Source organism: Epargyreus clarus, unplaced genomic scaffold, assembly GCF_041222505.1.
Source record: "Epargyreus clarus isolate Ecla_fem2 unplaced genomic scaffold, WU_Ecla_fem_2.2 ptg000023l, whole genome shotgun sequence".
NCBI classification, from domain to species: domain Eukaryota; kingdom Metazoa; phylum Arthropoda; class Insecta; order Lepidoptera; family Hesperiidae; genus Epargyreus; species Epargyreus clarus.
In genome coordinates, this window is record NW_027332230.1 from 9,234,187 (window position 1) to 9,261,627 (window position 27,441).

General features: G+C 36.0%; 3 protein-coding genes across 4 annotated transcripts in view; 2 read left to right on the top strand and 1 right to left on the bottom strand.

The window, feature by feature from the left end:
* Positions 1-27,441, top strand: part of Gasz (ankyrin repeat, SAM and basic leucine zipper domain-containing protein 1) — a 204,145-nt gene that overhangs the window by 20,347 nt on the left and 156,357 nt on the right. The gene's annotated exons all lie outside the window — the stretch shown is intronic.
* On the bottom strand, positions 14,666-16,505 carry LOC140751927 (vesicle-associated membrane protein 3). Its single transcript, XM_073086040.1, has one exon. It carries the CDS (start codon positions 16,281-16,283, stop codon positions 15,912-15,914), a length of 372 nt encoding a protein of 123 aa, XP_072942141.1. The 5' UTR covers positions 16,284-16,505; the 3' UTR covers positions 14,666-15,911.
* Positions 16,737-23,027, top strand: CCT2 (chaperonin containing TCP1 subunit 2). Its single transcript, XM_073086039.1, has 10 exons — positions 16,737-16,894; positions 17,009-17,182; positions 17,550-17,685; positions 18,033-18,252; positions 18,497-18,635; positions 19,126-19,334; positions 19,633-19,807; positions 20,224-20,401; positions 21,284-21,487; positions 21,981-23,027. The coding sequence occupies exons 1-10, from the start codon at positions 16,892-16,894 to the stop codon at positions 22,151-22,153; spliced, it is 1,611 nt and encodes a 536-aa protein (XP_072942140.1). The 5' UTR covers positions 16,737-16,891; the 3' UTR covers positions 22,154-23,027.

Here is a 27,441-nt window from a genome sequence, read left to right on the forward strand (position 1 = left end):
CACTAATGCTCTGGACACTGGTACGGTGTGGTAGATATATGTGTTGGTTGATTCCTCCGTCACAAACCTAGAAGATTACCAACAGTAAAACTCTTGCAATTTCAACACGCAACATTTAAATGCCTGGTCTCTCTTTGGATGACTGACAACTTAAGACAAACTTTTCATGAGCGTTTTTTTATTTCAGTAGAGTCGCCTGTTTTTTTCAAAACATTGGCAACTACCGCTACCTTTGTTTACCATTCCGCATGAGAATAGCGTTATAGGGCAATTGTAGAGTTCCAAACATCCTAGGTCTGTACTGTACACTTGTCGGAGGAACCACTAAGATCCGTTAAAGTTCATTTTAGCAGAAATGATATTATTAGTGTCCACAATATCTCCATATCCGCAGGCTTATTGCCTAAAGCCGGAAATTGCCTAACTTATCATGTTACTACAATTTCTGTATAGCAGTAAATGTATATAAGTAATAAACAAACAGAATTCTATTTTTACCCGACTTCATTATCTAAATGTTTTCCTATTTTTTATGCAAACCTACACTCCGTTACCTTGTGACGTAGGTACCTATGATGTATGTATACCTACACATTTCCGTTTATCTGTGTTATGTCGTACGCTCTGGCAGCTTATATATTTATTTAGGCACATCAGGCCTTTAGGAGTCTTCCAAAATACCAATAAAATCACCGGTTGCCTGGATAATACATTAGGTAGCTAATGCAAACTAAGATATACCTACCTACTACGAGCGTAATTACTCAATTATTTAATTATTGAAACATAAGATTTTTTTTTACAATAATTTACAATATGTCATCATCATCATCACCAATTTGAAGGTGGTAGAACCCTTTGTGGTTCCACTCCGGCGGCACCACCGCCACACCTATTTCTACCCAATAACAGCAGTGTTAGGCGCTGCTGTGTTCCGGTTTGAAGGGTGTGGTAAGGGAGACAGACTTTTCCGAGGCGTTCCAGCTTAGTCCTCTGGGGTAGCGGCTCACTTGTGGCCGACCTCAGGTAGGAATATCTAATCCTATCTGGTGTTGATTACAGATGTCCATGGGCGGCAGTAGCCACTTACCATCAGGTGGACTGCATGCTCGTCTCCTACTCCTATATTATAAAAAAAAGAACATACCCGTCTCTCTGCTGGGCTCACAAAGTAAGAGCGTATGTTAAGTGCGAAATTATTAACTTCATATTTTATTGAGAATTATCTTCATAGAACTCTCGGGCATTAACCATTTTCCATCGTAGTTAAATCAAGTGTTGATAATTTCTAATATCCACATAACTTCAAATAATCAGCGTACCGGGGATTTGAACCCCAGACTGCAAGAGTGAGAGGTGGAATTTCATACCACTAGGCTATCACAGCTTAGTTACAATGTACGAACCTATCAACTTGCGGTGATGTTAGGATCCGAATGCCATATAATCTGGATATTGGATGTCATAGTAAACGCCCGATCGTATCATCATTTGCGGCTGCAAGTTGCGGGTAAATTCTAGAAGCGTTACATATAGGTACAATGAAGTTAACAAGTTAAGATTAATTTGCTACCAGTTTGATCTAATCTGAGGTTATTATTTTTGTTAACAGTAAGTATTTTTTACATAAATGTGCAAATCTGAAGGTGGTTGAAGCCTTAGTGAATTAACTCTGGTAGCACCACTTCACCTGTGACAAGTTATCAATAAGTGGCTACTGCCGCCCAAGGACATTTGTAATCAACCCCAGATAGGATTAGATATTCCTACCTGAGGTCGGCCACAGATGCGTCGCTACCCCTGAGAACTAAGCTGGAACGCCTCGGAAACGTATGTGTCCCTTACCATACCCTTCAAATCTGAATACAACAGCATTTAACACTGCAGTCATGAGGCAAAAATAGGTGTGGCGGTGGGTACGTCCACTTTCTTTAATTTAACTAAAGCTTTCAATAAGGTTAATGTATGTATGAGTACCTACATAGGTGCATACGATAAAATAAAGTCGATTGTTTTAATTGCTATAGTTATCTTTTTTAAATAGGCTTATTGATATTAGCTTACCATTACATCCTGAACCGAAAACTGCATTGCAGTCTAATATAGCTGATCGATATCATATACGTATGTAAGAATAAAATTTTAACCATTTGGCAGTATTGTAAGGTCATTCTGCAAAACCATAAAGTGTTTTGTTCCGTTTGCATTGCTTTTTGTTAGACTAGGTATTTCTGGTTTTTATAAATTCTTACTTCTTATTGTTTAAGTTTTTTATATATAAATATGTCTTTATTAGAATTTAATTTTGTTAATATCCCAGCCGTATTACGTGTCTTAATCATTATGGGATGTATTTTGTCCATCTAATTAAACACCAAATTTCTTTAACATTTTAATCTGACATTAAATTCTTTACTTGCATAACAATAAAATACGCAATACGCATTTGGGAACCATGCGCCAAAGCAAACAATATAAAATTATCATTGTATGAATGATGAAAGCAACTGCTAGATATCATCTACATGTCCAACTTTGCCATACAAATAAGACGTCAAGATTTTTTTTATAGTTGAGCCTAACGCATAAAGCAGATGTGCTACCTGATGCAAAGTAGTCAACGTCGCCTATGGACATTTGCAACACCAGAGGAGTCGCCAATGCATCGCCAGCTTTAAAGGAGAGCTCTTTTTACACCTTTTTTGACGAGGCCCATGTCATAACGCTCCAGGAATACCTCGGGAGGAAGCTCATTCCAAATATTGCGTCTGAGATTATTACAGATCTTCATGATAATCCTATAATAGCTGATACGTTTCCATAGCGACAGCTCATAACAAAATACAAATGTCATCATGGTTATCATTAGGCAATTACCATTTACATACAGTTAACCTACATTGCGAGTAGATACTATCTGGTTCGTAGTTTGTACTAAAGAAACTACCAAAGTAGATCGCCATAAATTTTACGAGCGGTACGGTTTTTGGCTCAAGTTTCGCCTACACTAAATAGGTCGGATTAGTTGTAAAGAATGACGTAATGCTGGATGCACGCTCACTGTGTCATCGAATATTTTTCAAAGAACATACCTAATATGTAGGTATAATTCGTTGAATATGTTTGTCATAGCTACAAATATCTAATGACTTAGGAGAAACAAGTACCTACAATAATATTATTGAACCACGATCTGTGACTTCGTTCGCGTGGATCCAGAATTTCACATTTAATCTCAAAAGCAGATAAATAGACAAACGGACAATTTTAAAAATGATAGAAATTGTAATTATTTCTTGCTTTAATTTCTCGTATTTTTTTTAAATATTCGATGTGAATACACGCGAAGCTTACATTCTTATAATACCTATGTACATATAGATTGAATAGTGCACAAGATTCTACATCGATAGTCTTAGATCTAGCTACAATTAATTTCAAATGCAAACAACGACTGGTATTCGTAATTATTCAGAAGACTTCGTTACAACGTGCGCACTGAAATTTCAATGCTTTTCCCTTGTTTTTCCGCTATTATTTTGCACAAATTTTCCTGTTCGCCTACACTCAAGTAGATAGATAGGTTGGAATAGTTTTTTTTGGGCATTGGTTAAAATGTTCATAGGCGACAATTTTCATCAATGAAGTGTATATTCGTAACTTGCATCTGTTACCTATAAAATGGTTCTTATTTGCTTGTTGTAAGTAATTTTATTATCACTGTCACTGTCATAAAATTTAAAGTGACCGTTGCGAAAACGATTTAATTTGTTCCAGACTGTGTCTTTAAGCCAATTGACGTAGTAACTGATATACAACTGTCTCGAGCGATGATGTGTTTTGGTATAAAAATGTCGATATAGGTACCTATCTTGGCCGCATCGTATCTGGGGGCCTACTACCATCTCTTAAAACAATATTAGTTTAATCATACATTGAAATTTCTTACCACGACCTCATTAAAGTAGGATTGTTTTTATAATATTGCTAGTTGGCCCGGCAAAGTTTGTACCGCCTCAAATCTATTTATCAAATTAATATATTTCATATAAAATATATCCTATGTTACTCGTGGATAATGTAGCTTTCGAATGGTGAAAGAATTTTTAAAATTGGTCCAGTAGTTTTTGTGCCTATTCATTACAATCAAAGTTTTCCTCTTTATAATATTAGTATAGAAAATAAGCAGTAAGTATTGTATGATTTTGGTCAAAATTATTCATTCTTTTTTTTTGCAGGAAATTTATTGTTTTAAGCATGGGACAGAAAAAACAAGCTTGCTTTTCTTTTCTATGGTTTTAAGCAAAATATGACAATTTCAGTTGGTTTTATACATTCAATAAGCCAAAAATGAATAAGGGCTTAAGCAGGATTGCTCGGCAGGATTAAAAAAAACTGTTTTAAGGAAGTCGTGGTACGAAACAAAATAATGTTGATGCAATATTGAAATAAAACTATCCAGAACTAGGATTGTTTTTAAAAGATGGTGGTAGGGCCCTTGGAGTAAGTGTAAAATTTGTGTACATAATAGTAGCAAGCAGAAAGCAACAATGGTACGTGACAGAGATGGATCCATAATCTGCAAAGAGCATCTAACATAAGATGGATGGATGTATGCCAGGTTGTTACTTGCATTGCTTATAACTGAAAAAACATAAATAGAAATGTATATGTATCTACCAGAAACCGAATTTAATGTAATACATAAAAAAGCTTGTAAAATGCAGTAATTTTGGTCATATTTCATTTTACTATAAACAAGTACGACTGTGTAACTAATTACATACCTACTAGTAATAGTCGGTTTGTAGTTACCTAGCGTAACAAAACATTTGGAAGTCGTGTATTTGTTAATGTCATCATTTCCTGCAGCTTTCAGGAAACGTTATGGGGGCCTATTTTTAGCGTCTACAATGTTGTTTAGGTAAACAAAAGAATCGGATTACATTTTACGATTTATAAAACCGTTTATTTGACGTTATTTCATTCAGGCAATGAGCAATGAGAAATCAGGTTGACGGGTTTTCGTGTTAAAAATCATAAAAATGTGATTGATTAAAAACTAAAACCCACGCTAAAATCGCTAAAACGGAAAATCCACAATTCTGACGATCCTGATGAGGAAAATGGGACAACATTATTAAAATCGTATTGTTATCGGTTCTTGATAATTGTTAAAAAAATGAATTCATCTGACCATCCAAAGTGAGTAAAAATCGAGTTCCAAGATTTCGTTTGGTACATTCCCAGATAGATAAAAGATAATTAAAGCGTGGTAAAAATGATATACAATCCGTTTCTAAATAAAACTACACACATGCAAATTCATATTTTCCTCATACCTATTTTCAGTAATGTTATCCTCGAAGGTATTACATAAGAAGAATAATCGCAAATCATTAAAGTTTAGTTAATCTATTGCATGTTGACATATTGAGAGGTTAATTGGGAAACTATCTACACTTTCACTGTAATTAATCTAGGCATCACCTTGAATAGTTCGTTGTAGTTCTATTATTAGAAGTTCTATTCACATATACCTAGATACATCTATCAAGTAACTAGTTAAATTGTTGTTGGCACGCAGGCAACTGCCAATTACTTCTCTAGCTAGGTGTATGTTCTAGAAAAAATCTACATAGCCTACAAACTACTAGAAAAATCTATTTAGGCTAGTTCTGCATTATAACAGCAGTGAGCGCTCCCGTGTTCTGGTCTGGTAATGGAAATACTTCCAACTTAGTCCTCAGGGGTAGCAAAGTATCTGTGGCCGACATCAGATGGAACTCTAATCCAAGGTTGATTACAGATGGGGTTGATTATTGATTTCTGTAGACGGCAGTTGCCGCTTACCATAAGGCGGATTGCATGTGCTTAAGTTGCTCCTATATTATAAAAAATATATGTATTTCTATTATCCGTTTAATCAGAACTTTTCCGTCTGAAGTAACCTTATGACTATCCTTCTTATAATAAACTGTGATGCAATGGATACGAGTCATGACTCGTTATTACTGACTTAACACCTTCAATTAGTAATTCTATATCCAGAATCATCTCTGCATCATATCAAGTTGACATAAGGACCTACAAAACAATAAAAATAAATTTACTGTCAATAAAATCAGAAGTTAAAGTGTTTACATAGTGTGTATAAGAAATTTAAGAATTGGATAAATTATAAATACGAGTATTCATGGTGAACGAAAACAATGTAGGAAAACCTACATGGATTAAGATTTGTTTATAAAGTTCACAAAAGTGTTGGAAATCTATTAAGAAGGGTTTACAAGGTGGTACAATCAATAAGGTCTGAGAGGGGCGGTGCCAGCGCCACGCAAAGTATAAAGCAATTCTTGTTTCGTTGGAACGGTATGATGGTGGTTGATTAGTAAACTAGATGGTCACCATCTCAACCCTCAGGAGTGGCAATGCGCCTGCGATCGGTTTCAGGTGGAATCCCGTTTCTATATGGAGTTTGCAAGGTAGGTGAAGGTGAAGGTGAAGGTTTTGAAGGTGGTAGAACCCTTTGTGGTTCAACTCCGGCGGCACCACCGCCACACCTATTTCTACCTAATAACAGTAGTGTTAGGCGCTGCTGTGTTCCGGTTTGAAGGGTGTGGTAGGGTGACAGACTTTTCCGAGGCGTTCCAGCTTAGTCCTCAGGGGTAGCAGCGCATCTGTGGCCGACCTCAGGTAGGAATACCTAATCCTATCTGGGGTTGATTACAGATGTCCATGGGCGACAGTAGCCACTTACCATCAGGTGAACTGCATGCTCGTCTGCTACTCCTATATTATAAAAAAGTAAAAGTATGTTTGTGAGCTCCAATGTCTCCTTATGTTCAGGTGGACTACATGTCTTTTACTAATTTAATCTAATCCAGTCTTATTAAGAAGTAACATACCAACCTACGCTTTGTCGGCGTCTACGGCCCTGATCGTTATCATTCTGAAAGGATATCCATGATACCAATCCGAGCAAGGGTTTTGGACAATATTTTTGAATATTGGTATTTTTGTAACCTACAGTGCAACCATATTTCTCGCCAAATTTCATGGATCTTTTGACTTTAGACCAGACCTGACCAGAGTAGGTAGATAGATAAATAGAGTATCGTCTATGTACGTGAAAGTGGTAGAACCCTTTGTGGGTCGACTCCGGCGACACCACCGCCATACCAATTTCTGCCTGTCTATGTACGTGAAAGTGGTAGAACCCTTTGTAGTTCGACGCCGGCGGCACCACCGCCATACTTATTTCTACCTCATAACAGCAGTGTTAAACGCTGCTGTGTTCTGGTTTGAAGGGTGTCGTAAGGGAGGCATATTTTTCTGATGCGTTCCAGCTTAATACTCTGGAGTAGCGGCGCATCCGGGGCCGACCTACGGAGGAATATCTAATCCTATCTGGAGTTGATTACAGATGTCCATGAGCGGCAATAGTCACTTATCATAAGGTGGACCGCATGCTCGTCTGCTATTCCTCTATTATTATAAAAAGTACTTTTTTCCTTTTTTAATAAATCCGTACTTAGATAGATTGTAGAATTTCTGCGTTAGATTAAAAGTTATTCATGGTGCACGTTGAAGCTCATTTCAAAATAAATTATTTATTGATATTATTGAAACCGCATCAGCCAACATAGCGGTACGTTTGAATCCGCACGTAGGGTTGTCACCTATTTTAAAAAAAAGGATTTTTTGACAAAATTGCAAAAAAATGCTCAATATTATTATAACATTCATTAAAGTGTGTCTTCACTTTATATTTTTCTGACGATTTTTTTTAAAAACAAGCGGTTTTGGGAGGGAGCCATAACGTTTGAATTACAGTGGAAAATAAATTAATAAATGGCGGGAACTTAGCTGCCAGCATATTTATTTATTTTATTTTCATTGTCATTAATCATTATCTTCCAGAATTTGTCCTTATGTTTATAAGGATGTGGTGGTACCTTAACCGAAGGTAGAATAATACAGAGTGCGCTTTTTTGTCAAAATAAACTCGTTCGATTCCTGAAAAAGGCCTTAAAAATCTAAAGATGCAATTTAATTTTTATCAAAATCGGCCACATAACTCAATATTTCTCGATAATAGGTACCTACTTATAGTTTCGGATTTGGCTATGAATGCCAATTTGAAATTCACCTGTATATTCTAGTTCGGTTGGCAACCCTAGTTCCAAACCGCAGTCCGCACCACGCTGTATTGACGACGACAAAGCCGGGGCGATCCGGTTAGAATGTTGATGAAAGCGATAAGGCGAGGTCGTTCACATCTCACCATGATAAATCAAGGGGCTACAATAATAGGGAACATTCCTCTACATTTTTTGCCAATCCACATTCAAATCTGAAGCACAATGTTGTGTAAATAGTAACTTGTATGTAGATGTATCTATTAAAATAATAATTGTAATGTAACAGATCTATATTTTAGACTTGTTGCTAATGTTAACATGTGTATTTAATTTCATGTTAAAATTATTTATAAATTTTATTATTATTATTCGCTTACAACAATTCCTCATTAATGTCATTACAAAATAAACAGTAGGTGCTTACAACAATATAGTCAATCATAAGCAGAAAGAGGAGTTTTTTCATGAGAGAATTTTTGAGTATTTACAGGAGTCTAAAGTAGCTCCAAATTGTTCGTGTAACACACGGTGCTAATTCGCCAGTTGTTTCTTTGAGAACTTGGCCGACACACTGCGCTACGATTCAGCCATGCAATAGGAAACTGCGTTTAACTAAAAATCAGCTGAATTCAAATGGATTTACCCATTTAATATCCGCTAGAGATTAATTATGTGGCTAGGTGAATGACTTTACAAGTTAGGAAAAGAATATGCTCGAGTTGGCTGGCGCAATATTAATCGCGACCTTTATAAGGAATGCAGCATGGGACCAATCCGCTAACGATTATGGCTGCCTCCGCATTGATACGAAATTAGTCTTAGGTCAGTGCTATGAATACCAATTAATCGAATAGAACTATATTCCATGCTAAAGTACCGTAAAACGTCTGCATTATTTAATAGCAAGATTCCCCGCGCTAACGCGGGGGGAATCTCGCTATAAGTCGTGCATGGTTTGTAAATTTCTATATAGGAATCTTATTTTTTGCAGGAAAATGTGAAATGGATTTAATAATAGACCGTGAACAAGTATTATTCTAAATTTTACTACATGGTCATTGCTCAGTTAACTAATACCTATTTTAACTGAAAATCCTATTCACAAGGATTTATCTCCATAACCATGACAAACGTCTTCCCAGAGTGTGTATATTAATATAAAGAATTGGTTTTACCAGACCTTTGACAGAAAAATCAAAACCTATTCCCTTATAGGTACCTACTCAAAAACTTATTAAACCTATAGGTATTTTTTGTGTTTAGAGTTTCTTAGTCTAATGACAAAAACATTCTTATCATCGAATTTACAATGGTACAATCCATATTTACAATGGTAAATATGGATAAATTTAAAATAAATAATAAATAGGTAACTTGTAAAGTTATATTTAAATCTCTATAGCTACATAATGCAGGACAAAATTATAAAGGTTCCGTTTTCCTTTGATTTTACATTTCACTATAAAAAGACACATACATACCTATCGCTCATAAAACGCAGTAGGAATGCTTTATTCTCTACTTGTTTTACTAATCGAATCATTACGCTGACCGGTTTATTTCCTTATCGGTCGGCCACCGCAGCGTTGATGATGATGTTAGCTAATGGTGCGTTAATTGTCAATTACCTACGTTTTTTAGATTGATTACGGAATTGTAACGGACGCATTTACTCGCGTGCACGCGGGCGGGGCCGCAAACGTAAAATGAGAGTGATATTGAAACCAAAGGGCAACTATATTAGCTGCGTTTTCCATGCAAAAGAAACAAGATCTTATTACAAAAGCAAAACATAAACAGGTAGAAGTAAATACGTCAAATGCACACAGTGCCAAGATAACGACAGGAGAAATATATAGCGTTGTTGTAAATTTAATTTGCACTAAAACGTGTGTTTTGCAGCATTATAGCGAATTTGTGCTTACACTGGCAGCGATGGACTGTAACCATAGTTGTAAACAAGCTAGAATAGGGTTTCTCAAAGTCGGGCACGCTATTCGTACGCGCCAAAACGATATAGTGGCTGCTTAGGTACTTGGATAAATAAAAGTATTTTTGAGAGACTGAATCGGAATTAAGAATAAACGTAAGCGATATTGAAAAAAAACTAACATTCTATTTATTGTTTTGTAAACGGCGATTTTCAGTGGTTCGCCGTTTTGAGAATCTGTTAGAGATACTTGGAGCTGTAAGTTTGAGAAACGCTGAGCTAGAGTAACTAAGGTAAATTTAGCATAGTTCTCGCCCAGCGGAGACAACCCTGACTACAGCTATTTAACCATTAAATAGAAATATCTTTGATCGATATGATTTTTTTACACTGCAACCATGGAATGTCTGCAACTGGTAGATATATTTGACAACATTATCTCTCTTGGCATGATGCGAGATTTTGAAGCAAAGATAAGATGACAGAGCCCAATTCTAAAGGTTGCTTTTAAAACTAATTTCGTGTAGGTAGACACCATATTTGGTGGTTGTGACACATTTAATATCAACATTACCTGTGAACTTACATGGGTATATAAAGTTATTCGTAATATTCATTCTATATGACTCGAGATATCAAAATTTGTTTTTATTAAAAGGCTTATTTATACGATCGTACAATTAAAACAGGCCGTGTGGTGCTCTAAGCCAAGATCAAGGTTGTATACAATTTGTCGACTGCGTTGACGGGTAGCAAACAGAGCGGAACAGTGTAGGTAGAACGTGGTTCTTCCGCATTTTTCCTCAAGCCTCTTGGGTTTCGTTGAAATCGAATACGATCTCACGTTTTCAAAGTGATATGAAAGGCATTCTATTATATGTGGGTATGTATAATTATATGAAAAGGTTGGATTTTTTAAATTTGTGGTAACTGACCCTACCTCAGCACTCTTATGAGTCGGCGCACTGAATTATATGAACTAATTAAATATGTATCGTGTTTGCTTTGTGGTTCGACTCCCAAAGCACCATCGCCACATCTTTTCTGCCTAATGGGTAATACCAGTGTGCAATTGTACAATGCTTCCATTTAAAGGGAGTGGTAAAGAAGACATCTGAGGCGTTGCAACTTAGTCCTCAGGCGTCGCAACGCAACTGTGGTTGACCTCAAGGAGGACTCCTATCTAAACTTGAAGTTGCAGATGCCCGTAGGCAGCAGTAATCACTTACCATTAGGCGGACTGCATGCTCATTTGATAGGTAGGCACTTCAAAATTATAAAAATATGAGGAAGGAAGCTACAATTTTTATGAGTTAGTACCAATGTTATTTAACGGTTGTAAAAAATGCATGACGTCATGTCATTAAGCGGTGCTAACATACTTGGACATTACATAAAAAGTTCACAGTTGCAACAATTAGGACTTAGGAGATTTAGGTGTTTGAAAACTTTAAAATTACACAAGTGATTCAATGCAATATTTTGAATGAAAAAATATCACCTGAATCAAGAAATAGTTGACAAATATTTTTTACATCACCTTTATAAGAAGAAGAACACAGGCTATCTGTCTAACGTTTAAAAGATATGATTTAAAAAGCAAGCCTGCCTGAAAAACATATTTAACCTTTTGTTTACAGCCTGGTAATGAAATTAGAAAAGTATCCCTCTGCTGTTTGTATAGGTAAGTTGGTCACTACTGGTATACTGTGACGATAAATAGATGCGTTGGTCGTATAAAACAAAGTTATGCTCCCATTGAAATCACTGGCGTTGTGCCGGCGCCACACTTCTACGAACATTTCGGATTTATGACACTTCACACTTATTCTAAGACATATGCACTTACGTTATCCAGACAGGAAATATTTACTCCCGGGGATATATGACACGAAATGTCTGCATGAATCACACATTCATTAAGTTGTCTCGAGCGAGTGTATTTTTAGAAGTTAACAGCACTGAGAGTATGCAACGTAGAGAAAACAGACCTTCGAGCTTGAATAATTCTCAGCTACATTAATCATACAAAGACTTAATGTTTATTTTTAGTTCACATTTTATTTACATAGTGAGTTCATGTTCCATAAAGATTCTTATTCCAATAAAAAATCTATTTATGTTGTGCCAGTAGTCAAAGAAAGAGATACGAGCTTAAAAACAATTTGTGAATAATATTATTAGTCATTTCACATCAGTCTAATCTAGAGTCTGCACAATAATAAGAACAATTCTGTCTAGGATTTTTAAAAATTAAATTTTATGTAAAAAGTAGTGAAAAATAAAAGTACTTAAGTATATCATTTTAAATTATAGTGAAAATTATTTCTATATTAAATCTATTTATATTGAAAATCGCTTTATCTCAAAAGTGTTTTAAAAGAGATTTATATTATTTGTTTAAGCTCCCTCTATGAATATAGTCTTACTTATATTTTCTGTAAATTTTAGTAGAAAAATAGTTATAAAAGAAAATTTGTTCCGAAATTTAATTTATTTCCGTTATTAAGTATGTTAATTTTGATTCTACAATAATAAGTATTTGAACCTAAATTGTAGATAATTCAATTTGAGACCATTAGCACAGTAGAAATATGGACTTGTACATATTTGTACTGTGCCATTAGTGTTATTGCAAATTTTCTATGCAACGTATAATTTGCCTGATAGAGCCATAGGTATAGCGCGTGAAAATGATTTGAGGAACAAGAGTTGTGATAAGACATAAATTTGGTTCCTCAGACTTCAGGACGAGAAGGCTAAAGACCAAAATAAGTAACATTTCAAAGATCTATTATTGAAGGATCATTATTTATCATTATGTAGTAGTTATTATAGTGTCGTTTATACTTTGATCTATATGCATAAGTACCTATAGGTACGTTATTAATTAATCTAGTAATATAATAAATTTCGTTTATTATCCCTGCATATTATAGATATTCTTGTTTCTAAGTGCAGCACACGATTCGCACTTCAAGAGCCACTTTAGCGCAAATACGTTTGAATCAATAATATAATCAACACAAATCCAGAGGCTCAAGGTTGAAAACAGATGCGGTTACCATTCGCCGAATAAAACAAACAAAATGTCACTCAAGGTTGCAACACACAAGCACAAGTGCACTACAATTAACACAGATAAGTTACCTACTTCAAACAAAAAAGCGAGAGAATAGAAGTAGTTTCATGTATTTTTACAGTAGAATGCGGCCTACTGTGTTAGAATGTTCTAAAATTCGTATTAAAAAACTAGAACGACACATAAATTGTTTTTAGGTGGTAGAATCCTCTGTGGTTGTGTGTGGTCGCATACCGTCGTAGTTACGCATCAGTGCGTCCAGTCGTGCGTACGACGGTACGCACACTGTCGACAGACGTCACAGACGAGCGTTAAGCTCTCCTGGGTGGAGCCCGACGGGGCAACGCGTTAAGAGGACTCCGGTTGCGTTCCTTTGGAGATTCCGGAGTCCTCTACGCAGCGCTGAGGACGGCCACCGGGGAGGTTTTAGTGCGGTAAGAATCCTAAATAACCTCGTGTCGCTCCCACGGCATGGCGTACCTTTTGAAGGTATCCCCCTCTTAAAAAAAAGATAAGAGAAAAAAAAAGCGAGAGACTAGTAGTTTCATATATTCTTACAATAAAATATGGCTTACTATCTTAGAATGTTCTAAATTACTTATTTAAAAATCTAGAACCACACAGAAATTGCTTTCAGGTGGAGGAATCTTCTGTGGTTCGATTTCGACAGCACCACCGCCACATCCGTTTCTACAGTGTTTAAGAAATGCTGTCCCGGTCCCAGTTTGAAAGGTGTGGTAAGGAATGGTAAGGGAGATATAAAATATCAATGTAAGGGAGGCATACTTATCAAAGGCGTTCCAATTTAGTCATCAGGGGCAGCGACATATCTGTAGATGACCGGAACCAGAGGTAGGACTGTAATTTTACCTGTAGCCAGTTACAATTAGGTTGGAAAATAATAATAAATAAAGTAGCAAAACTCCACGTCACGTTGGTCTTCCACACGCAACGATAGCGGAGCTTGTGTTGTAGTTTAAAATTTAGTTTTAAATTTCCTCAGGGGTAGCAAATAGTAACTCCTCCGTAATCAATTTCAAGTCATTAAATTATTATCAGAAGCAAAAAGTAACATCGATACTTGATCATGTACAGCGCCATCTATCACTTTAATGAAGAAACAGTAAAAGCATAAAATTCTGTGCCTTGGTTTAATTAAATGGTAATGGCCAAACTTTTTTGAATACAATTATTTTAGGTTCAATTATTATTATAGAGGTAACATTTATTTTAGAGTATTCATAAATTTATTACTTGAAAAGTGAGACGAAGTCACAGTCACACATAATTGTAGTAATTAAAGTATAGGTATATTCTAAAATCGGATACATTTTAATATGAGTAGTCACCTTGAACCATTTACTACACAAAGAAAAAGTGCACTTGTATACCTAGGTCTTTGAGAAACAATGATTGTCTCGCTAAATACTGATAAATATTTTCAAGGGCACTGCAAAACGAGATAAGATACAATCAACCTAACTTTGGGGAATAATTTAAATCACAGCATTGAATACATACATTTATTACCTTATACATTATAAAACAACAAGAAAAAGATAGTGTATTTAGTATTATAGATAGTATACAACATCAACTGACAGCGCTCATTGCAAATACATGATTGATAACTGTGGACCGTAGATGCTGTATAGTAAAAGCGGTTCTTGGTCCCATTGGGTATCAGTAACAAACAATTTACACGAAAGAATACAGAAATGGTACAAATTAAAAGAATGCTAATGTTAATAGTGCGTTTATCACATGAAATACATGAATCAATATCATTTTACAGGCTAAGTAACATAATAAACTTTGTGCAATAATAGTTTCATACTTGTGCCAACCAACAGAATTTGTGTTATTGGACGTAAGCTTTATCCACATTAGGCCACACCTTTGCAACATTTTTCCTGTGTTAAACACATCCATAATCATTATAAAGAATTTAAATGTCTACTGTTGAAAATATTCAGTAGTTTCCAATTGTCTTTTTCAAGGGGAAAGCTTTGTTCGGTGGGTATACAATTAGAACAATTTTCCAAAGTAATATGTTCACATTTGTGCATGAAATTTTATATATCAATACAGATTTTTTAACACAAATGTATCAGATTTGACAATGATACAACAGTGGCCTATTGTGGATGTATAATTACAGTTTTGCAACATGAATCACTTGTTATATTAAACTATCATTACTAAGCAATAATAAATACATTCATATTGTAATACCTCTCCCATTATATCTTAAAATATACAAGTTGTGTAAATTCAGTTCTTTAGGTCGATCTGGCCAGTAAATAAGCTCTGCGATCTGTGATCAATTTTAGAAAACCTTTTAGGATACATCAAACATAGCTCTATACAAGCAATTGGCCACATTTGAATGTAACAAGTCATAAATAGAATTCTGAAATGTAATATCTATAATATTTAAAGTTATTCAAAAATATTTCATAGGACTTTTAAGTCTTAAAGATCGTAAAATACATAACACTGGACTACCATATAAATAGTTGTAACATTTTTAATGTACGTTTTGTAGAACAGCAGGTATCAAAAGTTGCAAGATTACATCCTACAAGAATTATACTACGATAAACATGGCCTATTTAAACATGAGGCTGGTACAAAATAGATATTCCACAAAGACATCAGTCAAATTCTGCTATGTAAAATTTGTATACATGTAATTTTAAGTATAGTTGGTGTACAGTAAGTTAGCAAATCTCTTAAGGGTCTGATTCAGAAATTATCGTCCGGCGGGAGCTTCGTTCACCGGAGCCGGAGTGGGAGCCGGAGCTGCCGAGCTGCTGGAGCCGTGTGTAGCCCACACGATTATAATGATAAGCAAAACCACTCCAATAGCACCCATAATCAACATCATCTTTAAGTTCTGCCACCAGTACTTCCTCTTAAGCTTACCAGCTTGTTGCTCAAACTGAGCCGCTCCATGTTGCAGAGCGTCTGCGCGGTTGTCTAGCTCAGACAACTTTTGGTCTCTTTCCAAAACTTTCTCGACATTGACACGCATAATCCCGACAACTTCGTCTACTTTAGCTTGAGTTTGTGCTAACCGTTTATCGCTTACTCGGGGTGCAGACGTTCCACTTTGTTCCTCCATGGTAATCGGTTATTTCTTTGTTCTTTTGGAAGTTTATTAGACAAAATTAGGAGGTTTTTACCACAGATTACTAGTTATCGTTGATTAGAGAACGTAAATATGGCGTTTTACAATCGCCCAGGAACAATTTCATGAATGACTCAAACAAGCAATAATGACGTTGACGTCATTGTTTTTTTCTCCTCACAACACTAAAAATTCTTAGCCACAGGTTAAATATAATCTTTAATGTCAACTCGGCTCCGCCTCCGACCCACCTGAAGCAAAAAAAACTAAAAATAGGAGTCTGTCGGTTTTAAAAGTAAGTGCATTTTCTCTCTTCGCATATATAATTAATTAACGAATGAGTTGCATGATTTATGGTGTAGTCCAGGTGCCAGAGACAAAGTATAGACAACGACGTTTCCTATATAGGTTACTATACTCTTTGCAATCTCCATGAATATTTTTTTTCTGATTCACCTCTATTGTCTCTGGTACTTTCGGTGGTTCGGTATGATCAGTGTTGAGTTTGGTTATTTAATTTATTTTAACTAATTTCTGTGAAAGTAATATTGAACTTTGTCTCTATACTTCATCGTAATAAATATTAAACATAAATCAGTAAAATGGTAAGGATTCTAATCATGTATAAAGTTATAATTGAAAGACACCACTCATATATGAACCGATCAGCGTTCCCCACATGTGCATTAATTCGTCTTTTTTATTGAAACTATGTACAGGTGTCCCTAAATCCGATCAGAATTTTGAAAAATGACGCGGAAGAAGAGAAAGCCGAGGTGGCTCGCATGTCGAGCTTCATCGGTGCCATCGCTATTGGAGATTTAGTGAAGAGTACTTTGGGGCCGAAAGGCATGGACAAAATATTGGTTTCTTGCGGCAGGAATGCTGGACAGGTAAGTTTTGTTAATGGTTCGGTCTATATAGATTGATTTGTAAATGTTTTGTTTGACTTCGATACGATTCAATACCATCGCACTTCACAACCTTACAACTGCGTTTAAGATTATTTCTTTGTTATGAATAGTGAGGCCTAGTTGATCGCCTTAAGATTTCTTCTTACACACTTCTCTCTCTTACTCCTGCTTGGGTAGTGAGCAGATGTCCAGGCTCTATTAAACAACCATGTTCGGGTACTAAGAGAGTCTATGTGCTTCCTTCTTTTCTACAAAAAAAATACATTTACCTTAAAGTAACGTTATAATTATTAATTACACATCCCCAATATTTTTATGAAACATAAATTGTTATTGCAAATTCTAGGTTGAGGTGACCAATGATGGTGCTACAATCTTAAAATCTGTTGGAGTAGACAACCCTGCAGCCAAAATTCTGGTAGACATGTCCAAAGTCCAGGATGATGAAGTTGGTGATGGTACTACATCAGTCGCAGTATTAGGTAGGATTTAATTATATTTGGATTCTTAAAAAGGACTTGGTGAGGAACATACAGACTAGTTTACCTACATGACGAATATTTTAATGTGCCAAAAAAGTAAAAAAATGTAAGGTTCCTTATATTACACCTTTAGAATTAGAATGATATAGTGCAAAGAACACATTGAGAAAAAGTATCAGGAGTGTTGTGTTTAATTCTCTCCCAATATGACATAAATACTCCTTTCATTCTTTCATACGCGAGAGTCAATGTTGCAATAGTATAGCACTTTTCAAAGATTTTTCTGGGTAATATTTAAATTATAAAATCTGTTTATATGATTATAAATTTTCTACTCTCCCTTCCAGCTGCTGAACTGCTCCGTGAAGCTGAAAAGCTAATTGAACAGAAGCTCCACCCTCAGACTATTATTGCCGGATGGCGCATTGCCATCGAAGCAGCTAAGCAGGCGCTCTCTGATGCCAGTTTTGATCACGAGAAGAATCTGAATGAAGCTGCACTCCGTGCGGATCTCGAGAATATTGCTCGTACTACTTTGAGCTCCAAAATTTTGTCTAATCACAAAGAGTAAGTAAATATGTATTAAAGTAACTGTAGATGTTCTACTGTTTTATTAGTTTTCTCTGTTGTCAGTGCTTTTTTTTTAGGCTTGACATGCTTCCATGTGGCCAGATACTTTGAAATAAGTATGTAATTTTATTAATATTGAAAAATAGGTTTTAAGTAATGAATAGTATGACAAAATTTGAATTTTATATGTGACATACATAATTTTCATTAAAAAAATATTTTGTTTTTTATGTTATTACAGACACTTCACAAAGTTATCTGTTGATGCTGTCCTTCGTCTTAAAGGTTCTGGCAACCTGAAGGCCATTCAGATTATTAAAATATCAGGTGGTTTACTCGAGGAATCATTTTTAGATGAGGGATTCTTGTTGAATAAAAAGGTAATTATGACTCAAATACATACTACTTTTAATTTATTACATGAACATTTATGCTAGTTTAGTTGCTTTGGAAACTGATGTAAGGGACATTTTAATTATGATCCCAGAAGTTTCTATATTCATAAAGTTATATCAATATAACTACTATTAACTATATCTATCTAAATATATATAACTCAAAGGTGACTGACTGACATAGTGATCTATCAACGCACAGCCCAAACCAATGGACAGATCGGGCTGAAATTTAGCATGCAGGTAGATGTTATGACGTAGGCATCTGCTAAGAAAGGATTTTGATCAATTCTACCCCCAAGGGGATAAAATAGGGGATGAAAATATTACTTCGTAATGCGAGCAAAGCCGCGGGCAAAAGCTCGTTTTTCATATAATTTCATTGTATTTTTGCCTGGCAATGACCACATAATGCTATGTTTAAGTGGATTTTATACCATTTCTATAAGAAATTGATTACTTTATAATATTACAGGTGGGTGTACATCAACCTAAGCGCATAGAGAATGCAAATATTCTAATTGCAAATACTCCCATGGACACTGACAAAATCAAGGTATTCGGTTCTACCATCAAGGTGGACTCAATGGCTAAAATTGCTGAATTAGAAGTGGCTGAAAAGGAGAAAATGAAAGATAAGGTCAACAAAATCCTCGCTCACAAATGCAATGTGTTCATCAACAGGTAAGACTGGTATTCTTAGCTTTTGATTAATATGTTTTTTTGTAAAAATTGTGTCTATGTGCATATTCTTGTTCTTTATTATGAATGCTAACATTATATACTAATTATTGTTTATTTAAAAAATATAACAAGCCCACCTGTATTCATTTACATTATACATGGAGCAGGAATACAAATACTGATGTAGGACGACCATAAAACTTGTAAAAAGTATTAAATTTCCTCAGAATATATTAAATCAATTAAATGTATTATGTGTAGTGTATACATATGTGTTAATGTAATTGTAATTTTCCAGGCAACTTATTTACAACTACCCAGAACAGCTGTTTGCTGATGCTGGTGTGATGGCTATTGAACATGCTGATTTTGATGGCATCGAGCGCCTTGCCTTGGTAACTGGTGGGGAAATCGTATCGACTTTCGATTCTCCCGACAAAGTCAAGCTTGGACAATGCAAAGTTATTGAACAGGTAATATAACTCTCTATTAAATTAAGTATGTTTCAACTTATTGCTTTAAAAACCAATCATGTTTGAAAATTTTTTTTTTTTATTATACTCTGTTACCTTACCTTATCTTTGTAAACTTAAAGATGGCTAACTGATGTTGCAAGTTTGTAGAAAAGGCAACATATAGTTGGCTAGTGGATGTCACAAATGTAGAAAAGGATTTTAAATGTCTATTTTTTATGCACCAATCATTTTGTAATACATATATCTTTGCTTTTTAAATGTATCACTCACTTTTATTATTTTCATTAAATACATCAACGATATATGTATATTTATGCACACATAGTTACTCACTTTTTTTTAAAAGAAATTCGTGATACAAGTAGCTTGCTGTCTAGTTCCAATTATTAAATATAACTTTATCAATTAAACAGGTGCTCATCGGTGATGAGGCGTTGATACGTTTCTCGGGTGTGGCGCTCGGTTCCGCATGTACAGTGGTCATCCGCGGCGCCACGCAACAAGTTATCGACGAGGCCGAGCGCTCCCTGCACGACGCTCTGTGCGTGCTGGCTGCCACTGTTAAAGAACCCAAAGTTATATTTGGCGGAGGTTAGTAATAAATAAATTGTGAAGTTTTAATTTGAATTGCAGTGGTCTTGCCTCAGTGTGTTGTGTCGTAAGACTCGTAAGTCATTTGAAGGTGGTAGAACCCTTTGTGGTTCGACTCCGGCGGCACCACCGCCACACCTATTTCTACCTAATAACAGCAGTGTTAGGCGCTGCTGTGTTCTGGTTTGAAGGGTGTGGTAAGGGAGACAGACTTTTCCGAGGCGTTCCAGCTTAGTCCTCAGGGGTAGCGGCGCATCTGTGGCCGACCTCAGGTAGGAATATCTAATCCTATCTGGGGTTGATTACAGATGTCCATGGGCGGCAGTAGCCACTTACCATCAGGTGGACTGCATGCTCGTCTGCTACTCTTATATTATAAAAAAAAAAAATATGCTTGAGGTGTTTTAATGCCCTTAATACATACAGAGTAAAATTATATATAAAGCTATTTCAGATCTACATGATCAGTGCAGGTTCATGTAGTAATTAAAATTATATTTTTACTTTTTAATCATAAGTTTTTAAGTAGGTTAATAAATCAAATAATATCAAAATTCGAAAGAAAAGATCTGCGACTAGCTATGTCGCTATGTCGCTCTATGTAGCTACTACGTAGTTAGTGCGCGTTTGTAATATTCATAGCTCATCTTACTTATTTTGTTTTGGTAGAAAAGCTCCAAGTGTTTCGTACATAGATAAAATTTAACACGTCACTCAGAGAAAAGCTCCATTAGACACTTCTGTGATAACTTTATGGTACGAAATTTAAGAGTCTGAATCAGTATCATCATCTCATTTTGTCCTCAAATTCCAGGCGCTACTGGAATTATGATATTAGACCTTTGACCTGTACTATCAACTATGTTTCTCTTGAAATTCCAGGCGCCAGTGAGATGTTAATGGCCGAGGCGGTATCGCGAGCGGCGGCGCGTACTCCCGGCAAGGAGGCGGCTGCTGTGGAAGCCTTCGCTGTGGCGCTGCGACGCCTGCCCTCAGCTGTTGCTGACAACGCGGGCTACGATAGCGCTGAGCTCATCGCGCGTCTGCGCGCTCATCATGCGCAGGGGGAGATTACTATGGGACTGGGTAAGTTAGCGCGATATCACAAGACATATAGTCCGCGCCAAATTGCTAGTTGGGAGTAAGTGTTGTCATACAATTTACTATGGCGACGCGATTCATTTCTATATTCAGATCGGACTAGTACGCGGACTATACCAACTTAAGAGACAATTGCTCCAGCGGTGACGGTGCCGTTATATTTGAATAGGTTTGTTAGAGTGCTTTCATCTATATGACAAATTAAGATTTTTGATCCGGGTTATGGGTGAATATAAGTATAAAGGGTTTATTTGTATAATTGGTGATTAATTTTGTGTACATTTCAATATCTGTAAAGTTATTAAATCTCATAAATTTAACCATATTATAAATAAATAAATTATACATAAATAAATTCATAACAATATTACAAAATACATCATTCAAATCATCATATTATACGAGGGAGACTGCATATAGTGCATGGTCAATAAAAAAGCAATAGATTTATTTTACATTATAAAAATATTCTTTACAGATATGGAGAACGGACGTGTTGGTGATATGAGAAAGCTGGGAATCACAGAGTCGTACGTTGTGAAGAGGCAAGTACTGCTATCAGCATCGGAGGCTGCGGAGATGATTCTACGTGTCGACAATATCCTGAAGTCAGCACCGCGTCGCCGTGGACCCGATCGTCGCCCATGCTAAGCAACTAAAGATGCTATCATAGATTTAAATCAATAAACAATAAAATATAACGCTTATGTGAGGCATTTGGAATGCTTACTGGTAAGGTAGCACCGAATCTGTGGCGACCTCAGGTATGAATGCTATCTGGGGTTGATAATATATGCATATCTGTAATGCATCGGCGGCGGTGGCCACTTTACAATAGATGTCGTTTGATACTTCTATTATAACAAAAATAAAACTAGAGTTCAGTGAATTCACTGTATTCAAATTAACAATTTTAATTGCTTGGTTTAAATAGAAATAAATGAAATAACATAAATATTAGTGTGTTATTATCATACCACATACCTTATATTAATTATGGGTACAACAGAGTTTATGATTTAAATCTATGACTGCAGAAATAAAAATGAAACCATAAGTGTGTTTAGAAATGGTTGATATGTTCACACATTTATACTTCAATATAAGTATTTAAATGCGTTATAACAATTTATAAATGTGTAAACATAATATTTCCGTCGTTCCTTTACGCAATTTTGGTTTCATTCATTCAATAATACTTTTGCTTTAAATAATTCACTTTAATGCCTTGTTTGTTTCATATGAAACTAACATCAGATTAGTTATTTATTTACATGTTCTATTATATAGCAGTATTGTAAAGGCAATATAACAAGAATGACAATCAGTTTAAATTTAAAACTGGTGTTTGTCTCTCGATTTCCATTTTGAATATTGCTTTATTGTGATGGCATTTTTAGTTTTGCTAGCAACACGACCTGCGTTACTTTATTTTCATTATTTCAATTAGTTTTAGCTCACAAGGCCACAAACGCCTTATTATAGAAATGTATTAACAATTTAATATTAAATTACACTAAAATAAGCTGGTGTTTTATTATTACATTTTCTATGAAATTCGTATGTTTGTAGTCTAAGCTCAAAATGTGTTTTTTACCAACTGCGAGAATAGTATTTTTCGATTGTATGTATGTATCATTCTTCGGCACGCCGTGCAACCCAAACGGCTTGACGAAATTTAACAGTGGAGATGTGGTTAGATTAATCTAAATTGTGGGAATGACAGGCTATATTTTTAAGTAGTCTGTTTTTATTTTTATATATCTCAATATTTCTTTTTCAAACTGACGTAACACGTATATTCTTTATAAAGCAGCCACAAGTTATTCAAGAAATAGTCCATGAACTTGAGGTCGACAGCTGGACATATGCCTTTGCTGTCTGTTTTCATAAAACAACAATAAAATAGACGTTATAAACGGGAGGGCAGGGGTCGCAAAATAGTTTTTATATATTAAAGGGACTAGTAGTTTTACGCGGACTGTCATCAAAAACATTGAAAACCGCTGTAGTCCACAATTAATGGACTTATGTTAAATGTTGGTGTAAGGGCTGGTTTCCAACAAAGCTAAAAGAAGGGAAGAGGTGTTTCTTTACGAAACGTAACAGACGTCGTTATTTACAAATTTCTTTCCATAGTTTTCTATCTAGAGGACATGTGCAGCAAAGATCAGAGATGTGAGCGGTATGGAGCGAGCGGGTGAGTGGCGGAGAAAAGCGAGACGCGAGGAACCGTCGTATCGATATTTATCCCGTTTCTATTATATCAATATCATAATATATCAATCATATAAATATGCAGTTTCTTATAATAGCCAGTGATGACGTACGGTGCCGAGACGTGGTCTTTCACTGTGAGCCTTATACGAAGACTCAAAGTCGCTCAGCGAGCTATGGAGAGAGCTATGCTCGGTATTTCCCTACGCGACAGAATTCGTAACGAGGAAATCCGTAGGCGAACGAAAGTTACCGACATAGCTCTCAAAATAAGCAAACTGAAGTGGCAATGGGCTGGCCACATAGTTCGTAGGACCGATAACCGGTGGGGTCGGAAGGTCCTCGAATGGAGACCACGTCTCGGCAAAAGGAGTACAGGACGCCCCCCGACCAGGTGGACTGACGACCTGAAGCGGACGGCGGGTAACCGCTGGATGCAGACGGCCCAAGACCGGTCGGAGTGGCGCAGACTAGGGGAGGCCTATGTCCAGCAGTGGACCAGTAAAGGCTGATGGATGGATGGATAATAATATTCAACGTCATAAACCATAATGTCACATTCAATGGTAGCTGGTCCAATATTAGGTGTCGATTAATGCACAAATTAATTAAATTAGTTCTTTTAAAACTTTTCATTTATCAATATAAATAACGTATTTACATTCGTGTGCATACTATACGTATTTTGTCTTACAAGAATGGAAGCGAAGGGCGAGAAGGGTAGACACTAGCTCGGTATAAACGAATTTCTTTTAGCGACAATTCTACAGCTTTCTGAATCTGGGACGATAACGTAATTTACCTTTATTATTTGATTTACCTTTTCTGAATTTTATGTCCGGAAAATAATACGGTTATCTCTATAGGTATCTACGGACTCGTAATTTTTTTTATCTATTTTTCGAAGTTTCTATCTTTGTTCAACGTAAATAAGTACATTTTATTTACCTGTTGAGAAATTATGTATGTGCCTATTCGTACATATTTATGTTGATACCTTTTTTGTCGAGCGGGGAACCTTCAAAGGGTACGGAACCCAGTACCGTGGGAGCGACAATGGGTTATCTGAGATTTATAGCTACTAATTTTACTCAACCATGGGTTTTCCTAGCCTGTTCTTTAATTTTTCAGTCATGCAATGCAGAGCGTGGAATTTCCGGCTATTCTTGCTCCTTGTTTACGGGGTATTCCTTCGGAGCGGGAGGTCACCGATACATCACAGCACAGAACTCCGCCAGATCCCAAAGAGGATATCCCGCTATAGTCATTTGGGTACCTGAACTAACCTGATATGTACTTTTGAAGGTGGTGGAACCCCCTATATTTCGACTCTGGCGGCGCCACCGCCACACCTATTTTTAATAATAACAGCGGTGTTAAGTGCTGTTGTGTTTCGGTTTGAATGGTGTAGAAGGGGAAATAATTGAAAATAACTATAGGTACCTATATATAGGCAAGTGCTAATAAAACGTTAAGATATACCTACCTAATAAATATTAAGTTGTGGGTTGCCGAAAATATTTTACAAACAATAGAAATATTTTACAACAGTTTTATGGTTATACACAGCTTAAGCCAATACATTTAAGTATCTAAGCCCAAGAAGATAGTGTGTAAGATAAGAAAAACTTCAATTACCTAAAATCTTGCCGATCAAAACAACACTTTGAAACTAAACCCCATACAATATATAGATCGGAATCAATAGATAAACCGGAATAACCTAAAGAAACAAATACGTATAAGGAAACAAAACTATACCTTCGGACATTGATATGGCTACGAGTTACTTGATATTCTAGGCGTCATTACCATTGCAAACGTGAATGTTTTATTCACAAATCGACTGTCTTAGACCAACATACTTAAGTGGTACCTACCCCTTTTCGTATTGTAAGTATTAAGTACATTTTTCTTGGAATAAATCGCCGTGAGTGCGATTCTTACTGACAGCTCGTTCATTTTTAACTCTCGCCCTTGCTACCATGTTGGAGACGACAATTTGGATAAATGGTAGATCCGCCGCCGCCCCACTAAATTATTCAGGCTCACCTCCTACATCGCTTCTTCACATGACAAGGAGAGGATTGCACAATAAAGTGGAATATTTAGAGAGTAATCACGTACGCAACATTACACGGATAGACCTCAAATTCTTTGCTTAATAAAGTATTATTAGTTTGGGTAGGTACCTACTTGTATGAGACAGTATTTTGTAGGATCTTATGTGTTTATAATTAGGTATTTAAAGGAATGGTTAGTTACGGAATTGAAGAATGTAAATGTACCACAGGAAGTGATCATCTGTAGCTAACTCCATATAGGTAGAAGAGGGGTAATGCTCCCCCAGGGCAGAGCCCGATCGGGGCATCGCGCTTGGAGGACTCCGGTTGCGTTCCTTCGGAGATCCCGGAGTTCTCCAACAAGCGTTGAGGACGGCCACCGGGGGGGTTTTATAGTTACATATATAAGTCAGTCGTCATCCATACCGTTGAAACCGTCCTTGTATCTTAGGTATCTCCTTGTTCAAACGTTACTGGTCGAATTACCATTCGAGTCACAACATTTAACATAATGTTCAGACGCTGAAAAACAAGATCTTGAGTGAAATGTAAACTAATGACGAATGTTTGCAGTTGTTCAAACGTTCTCGAATACCACACGGGCTCCACAAAAACTAACTGCAACGTAATTGCAAGCTGGAATGAAGTTATAAAGCCTACATTCTGCGCTACCGCAACGGCTGCTCATGAATATTATTTTCATTTTACGAAACTTATAATGAAGCGTAAGATCTTTAAGCAAAAAACTTTGTCCATAAGTATGCTTTGCAGTGTAACAATTTTAATGTCGAATCTCATCCATAGATTGGATTTATTCATAGGATAGGATTATAAAGACAGCATCATTTTGTCAGTATTATTTATAGAAAACAAGTTTTTCTTATTTTAATATATTATTTAGAAAATACTATCAGGCTCCCCAAATAATACATAAAATAAACTAAGTAACAATTATTTGTATTATGGAGTCATAAACCTACTTATCTGAGGCTTTCAACTTTGTCTTCAGGGGATGCAACGCATCTGTGACCGACCTCAGATTGGACTCTAATCTTATCTGGGGTTCATTATAGATGTCCATGGGCGGTAGTAGCCGCTTACCATTCACCCGAATTGCATGCTAATTTTCTAATTCTGTATTATAAAAATTGTATTTAAGTTAGAATTGTTAGTCATTACACTTCGCTAATTCCAAGATGTTTCAGTTAAGTAACAGGTAGGTAAACATCTTGTTCAGGTAGTAATTACTGGACTGTTGTGTAATCCGAAGAAAGTTAGTGGCTTTGCCGGAATAGTTTTCTTTTCCTCGTTTATCTTTCTTAAACACTGAAATTGGTCTGGGATTTGGGGATAATTACGTCGCTACTAGCCTTTAGTTGTTTTGTGGGTAAGACGGGATGTATCTATGGTGTTTTGTTTTTAATCCTTTGTTGTTAACGGATATTTATTGCAACGTATTGATATCGTTAAAGATAAGTATTAATAAAGTAGTATAGATAGTTTCTTTCCTTACATATCTTTAAGTAGGTAGGTATGTGTAGTGTCTTCGTTTGTGTATAATTTAATATTGTGTAGGTATATTTTATATTTATACAAGGACCGCTGTTATACCGTAGTACTACTTTATTAGAATAACAGCACCAAGTTGTATTCAGAACT